The sequence below is a fragment of the Hippocampus comes genome, unplaced genomic scaffold (assembly GCF_001891065.2).
Source record: "Hippocampus comes isolate QL1 unplaced genomic scaffold, H_comes_QL1_v1.1 scaffold75, whole genome shotgun sequence".
NCBI lineage: Eukaryota > Metazoa > Chordata > Actinopteri > Syngnathiformes > Syngnathidae > Hippocampus > Hippocampus comes.
In genome coordinates this window covers 253993-257746 of record NW_017805007.1, presented here as the reverse complement: position 1 = coordinate 257746, position 3754 = coordinate 253993, and the positions used below count along the sequence as shown (strand labels likewise).

The following is a 3754-nucleotide window of genomic DNA, read 5'->3' as shown; positions in this document are numbered from 1 at the left end:
ATGTATATATATATATATATCGAGAGAGAGAGAGAGAGAGAGAGAGAGAGAGAGAGAGAGAGAGAGATATATATATATATATATATATATATATAGAAAAAGAACAAAACAAAGTGTTGCATGCACAACATAAATAAATGTTTCAGAATTATGCATACATGAGGTGGCTGTGCTATTTACAATGGTTACAGGTTTTCACGCATGTTTATTCAACAGCCTGACAGCAGTCACATATATATATATCTATATATCTATATATAGATATATAGATGGCTCTCACTGAAATACATTTCCAAATATTTTGCTATCATGGCTCTCTCAGTCAAAAAGGTTCCCGACCCCTGGACTATCACATTGAATGGGTGGCAGTGTTTCTGTCTGTTGCCTGCTTGACTCAAGAGATAATATGTGCGTACAGTTGTTCATCTAGAGAAGCTGGGGATGGTAAGAGAATGGGTTGGAATGGCTAAAAGTGAAAATAGAAACTCACCTCTGAGCCTGCAGCAGCACAGTTGATAAGGTTGTTGTTTGGGTTGGCAATCCAGAAAGTTGAAGTTGCACTAAATAACAAGAGTATAAGACAGTGGGGAAGAGCAATGAGAAAAAAAATGTTTGTATTCATCACGTGAAAATTTGAGCTTAGTTTTGCAAGATCAGTTGTCCTTATCTGACCTGGTACCTGTCAAAATAAGTTGCTACATTAATATGTTTCTGTCTTAAAAAGAGGGGGAGAGGAAAAATCCAAGCCAAGTCTCCTTTCAAGCAGACATGGCGGACAGCCTGACAGAGATGAAGGATGTAAATTTGGAAAAAATAGATCTTTAGTCAGACTAATAACAGCCAGAGTCACAAGAAAAACAAGAGTAAAGGCCATACCAGCTTGAGTGAAGAATTGATTCAGCTGCAAAGAAGCCTTTCGCCTTTTAGGTGTGGAAAGCGTACCTTGTTTTCATTAACATTTTGGATAAACGATGTTTCAGTGATGATCGAAAGGCATATTTTCATAGAACATTGACCTTTGAAGTTAAAAAAAAAAAAACTCTTTTTGTCATTTATCAAAATTGTTATTTGTTTTCAAATCTCTAAATAACCTTGCGCCACCTTACCTCTCTGAGCTCATCCGCCCCTACACACATGCCAGGCGCCTCAGGTCTGCGGACCAGACATTATTAGAAGTACCAAGAACTAAACTGAGGCTCAGAAGGGATCGAGCCTTTTTTGTTGCTGGTCCCTCTCTCTGGAATGACCTCCCATTGAACATTCGGCAAGCCTCCTCGCTGCCCATCTTCAAAACCCGCCTCAAAACTCACTTGTATTCTTTGGCATTTGACTCAGCATGACTTAGATTTGTTCTTGGTTTTGCTGTTCGGTGCTTTCTACCGTCTTTATTACCGATTTGCTTTACTGTTTGTTGTATATGTTAAATTGCTCCATGTACAGCACTTTGTATGCAGCGATGGCTGTTTGAAAGTGCTCTATAAATACAGTTGAGTTGAGTTGAGTATGCACGGCCAACCTGTTGAACATTATGAAAGTAATCTTGAAAAAAAAAAATCATCCCTCTCCGGCTCCAATTTATGCCTATAATTTGATTTTAATTATTATTTTAAGACGTGTCATGGCGCAACAGAATCAGCCTAACAGAGACTGTTGTGACAGAAGTCATGACCAAATGGTGTATAAGTCATTTTCTGACGCACATCCAAATACTCTCATGTGCAGTTTGCCGGCTGCCGCACGGAAACCACGTTGCGCTAATAGTTTTCTTGGACAGATTATTGAACTCTGGTTAGTGCCAAAAGTTAAAAAGAACAAATTGAACAGCTCTCCAGAAAATCAAGGGTAAACATATTTAACTGGGATTTTCCAATGCAGATGGTTGACCACCGGGTTTGGAAAAGCACCGCCAAAGTCACTGCTCTGACTAGGTCATCAGGTAAGTTGATCATCTCTCTAATCAAAGAGAAAACCAATAACGTTTAATGTGTGGCAACTTTCTAACATGCTAAGCCAGGTGTGTCAAACTCATTTTTATCACGCGCCACCTTGGAGTTAATGTCTTCCCTTGGAGGGCCATTATGACAGTGAAACCCAATAAATGCTAAATCAACACATCGTATAATTACTTGTACACACACACACAAAAAATAATTATGGAGTACAGTACTAGTTTTAAAATCAGTCAACTATTCATTTGTTGTTTGTTTAATTATTGTTCAAGTGAGTGTAAACATGTTATCATTTTTTTTTGTAAAATCTCAACGTTATTTATTACACGTGGCAATTTGACATTCCGGTACTGAGTTTAGTAAAGATCATGGAAGCTGAAACACATGATTTGCTTTCACGGGCCACATTAAATGATGTGGCGGGCTGGATCTGGCCCCCGGCCTTGAGTTTGACACCTGTGTTCTAAGTCATGCTCCCACTGTAGGAGCCGTGGCTAACGTTGGGTTGTACACATAAGCACTTTCTTAAAAGAGCAAAAGTATCATTTGTATGACATTTTTAGAAAGATGCCAAACGTGAAACGTTACTAGTTTTCTTTTTTATTAGAGAGGTGATCAATTTACCCGGTGACACAAGTGAGCAGTGACTTTGGCGATGGTTTTCCAGGCCAAGTAGTCCACCATCTGTATTGGAAAACCCCTGTGTATAAATATGGTCCTACCTTGACCACTCATATATAATCGAAAACATGCAATATAATAAAACACAAACATTTCTAGTCACCTGACCTTTGAAACGTGCTAAAAAGCATCATTTAAAGGAGTTGTAAAATATGCCCATTTTTAGACTTCCTGAATGTAGTGGCAGCCGCTCGTCAGTGGTGAGTAAGTCCTTGTGTGTCAATGTGTGCTTCAAACTATAATAGAACAACTGAGTGTGCACCGTTGGCTGCAGGACGGAAACTGGAAGGGAAGTGGGAATGGTGTGGTGTCCGATTGATAGTTTCAAATTAAGGAATGACTGTAGAAATGTAATATATGTGCGTGGAGCATGCCAGCATCACCACCTGTGCTAAGAGGGCGAGAGCAGTGTGCAATTGGTCATGTGCACAGCTTAGAAGGAACATTGCACCAAACTGAGAATCTATAGCCCCGTTCACACGGCAACGTTTGGTCCGATGCTGTTCCGAAACAGATCCAGTGAAGCATTCACACGTGCACATTTGCTCCGACGTAGCTCCACTAAAGAGCTTATACCGGACCAAATTTGATCCACCTCAGGGAGGTGGTTTAAAAATTTGCTCCAGAGCAAATGCTCGTTTGCGACGCTACGCCGGAACAAATGTGCACGTGTGAACGCAGCTGGGTTAAATTTGCTCCAGAGCAAATGCTCGCTTGCGGGGGAGTGGCCTCGCTACGCTCGCTACCAGATGCACGGAATCCGACCCCTGTCGACAGTGACGAGGGGGCCAGCGACACAGACGAAGCCCGGCCGTGCACCCCCGTTCCCGGTAAAAGTGTCGGCGATTTAAGCGGTGAAGACAGCGCTCACGATCAAGAAGAGGATCGAGAAAGCAGTGACGTCAGCCGAGCCCGATTTGCAGGCCCGAGCCCGAAGCAAACCCGACATTTCATATTTTATTTGTGAGTATTTTTGGGAGAAAAAAAACACAAGATTTCTTACGGTTAAAATAATCTACATATTTTTATGAACATTATCAATGCATTGGCACAACGAAATAATGCTGAAATACAGAATAAGAGGCCAGACAAAGAGAAATCTCGATGCGCATTTGCTTAATTAC

General features: G+C 41.0%; 1 protein-coding gene across 1 annotated transcript in view; it reads right to left on the bottom strand.

Annotated features, from left to right (window-relative positions):
- cemip (cell migration inducing hyaluronidase 1) overlaps positions 1–3754 on the bottom strand; it is a 154735-nt gene that overhangs the window by 37149 nt on the left and 113832 nt on the right. Inside the window, exon 15 of the mRNA XM_019859939.1 lies at positions 491–560. Coding sequence (XP_019715498.1) covers positions 491–560 — 70 coding nt within the window. The remainder of the gene's footprint in view (positions 1–490; positions 561–3754) is intronic.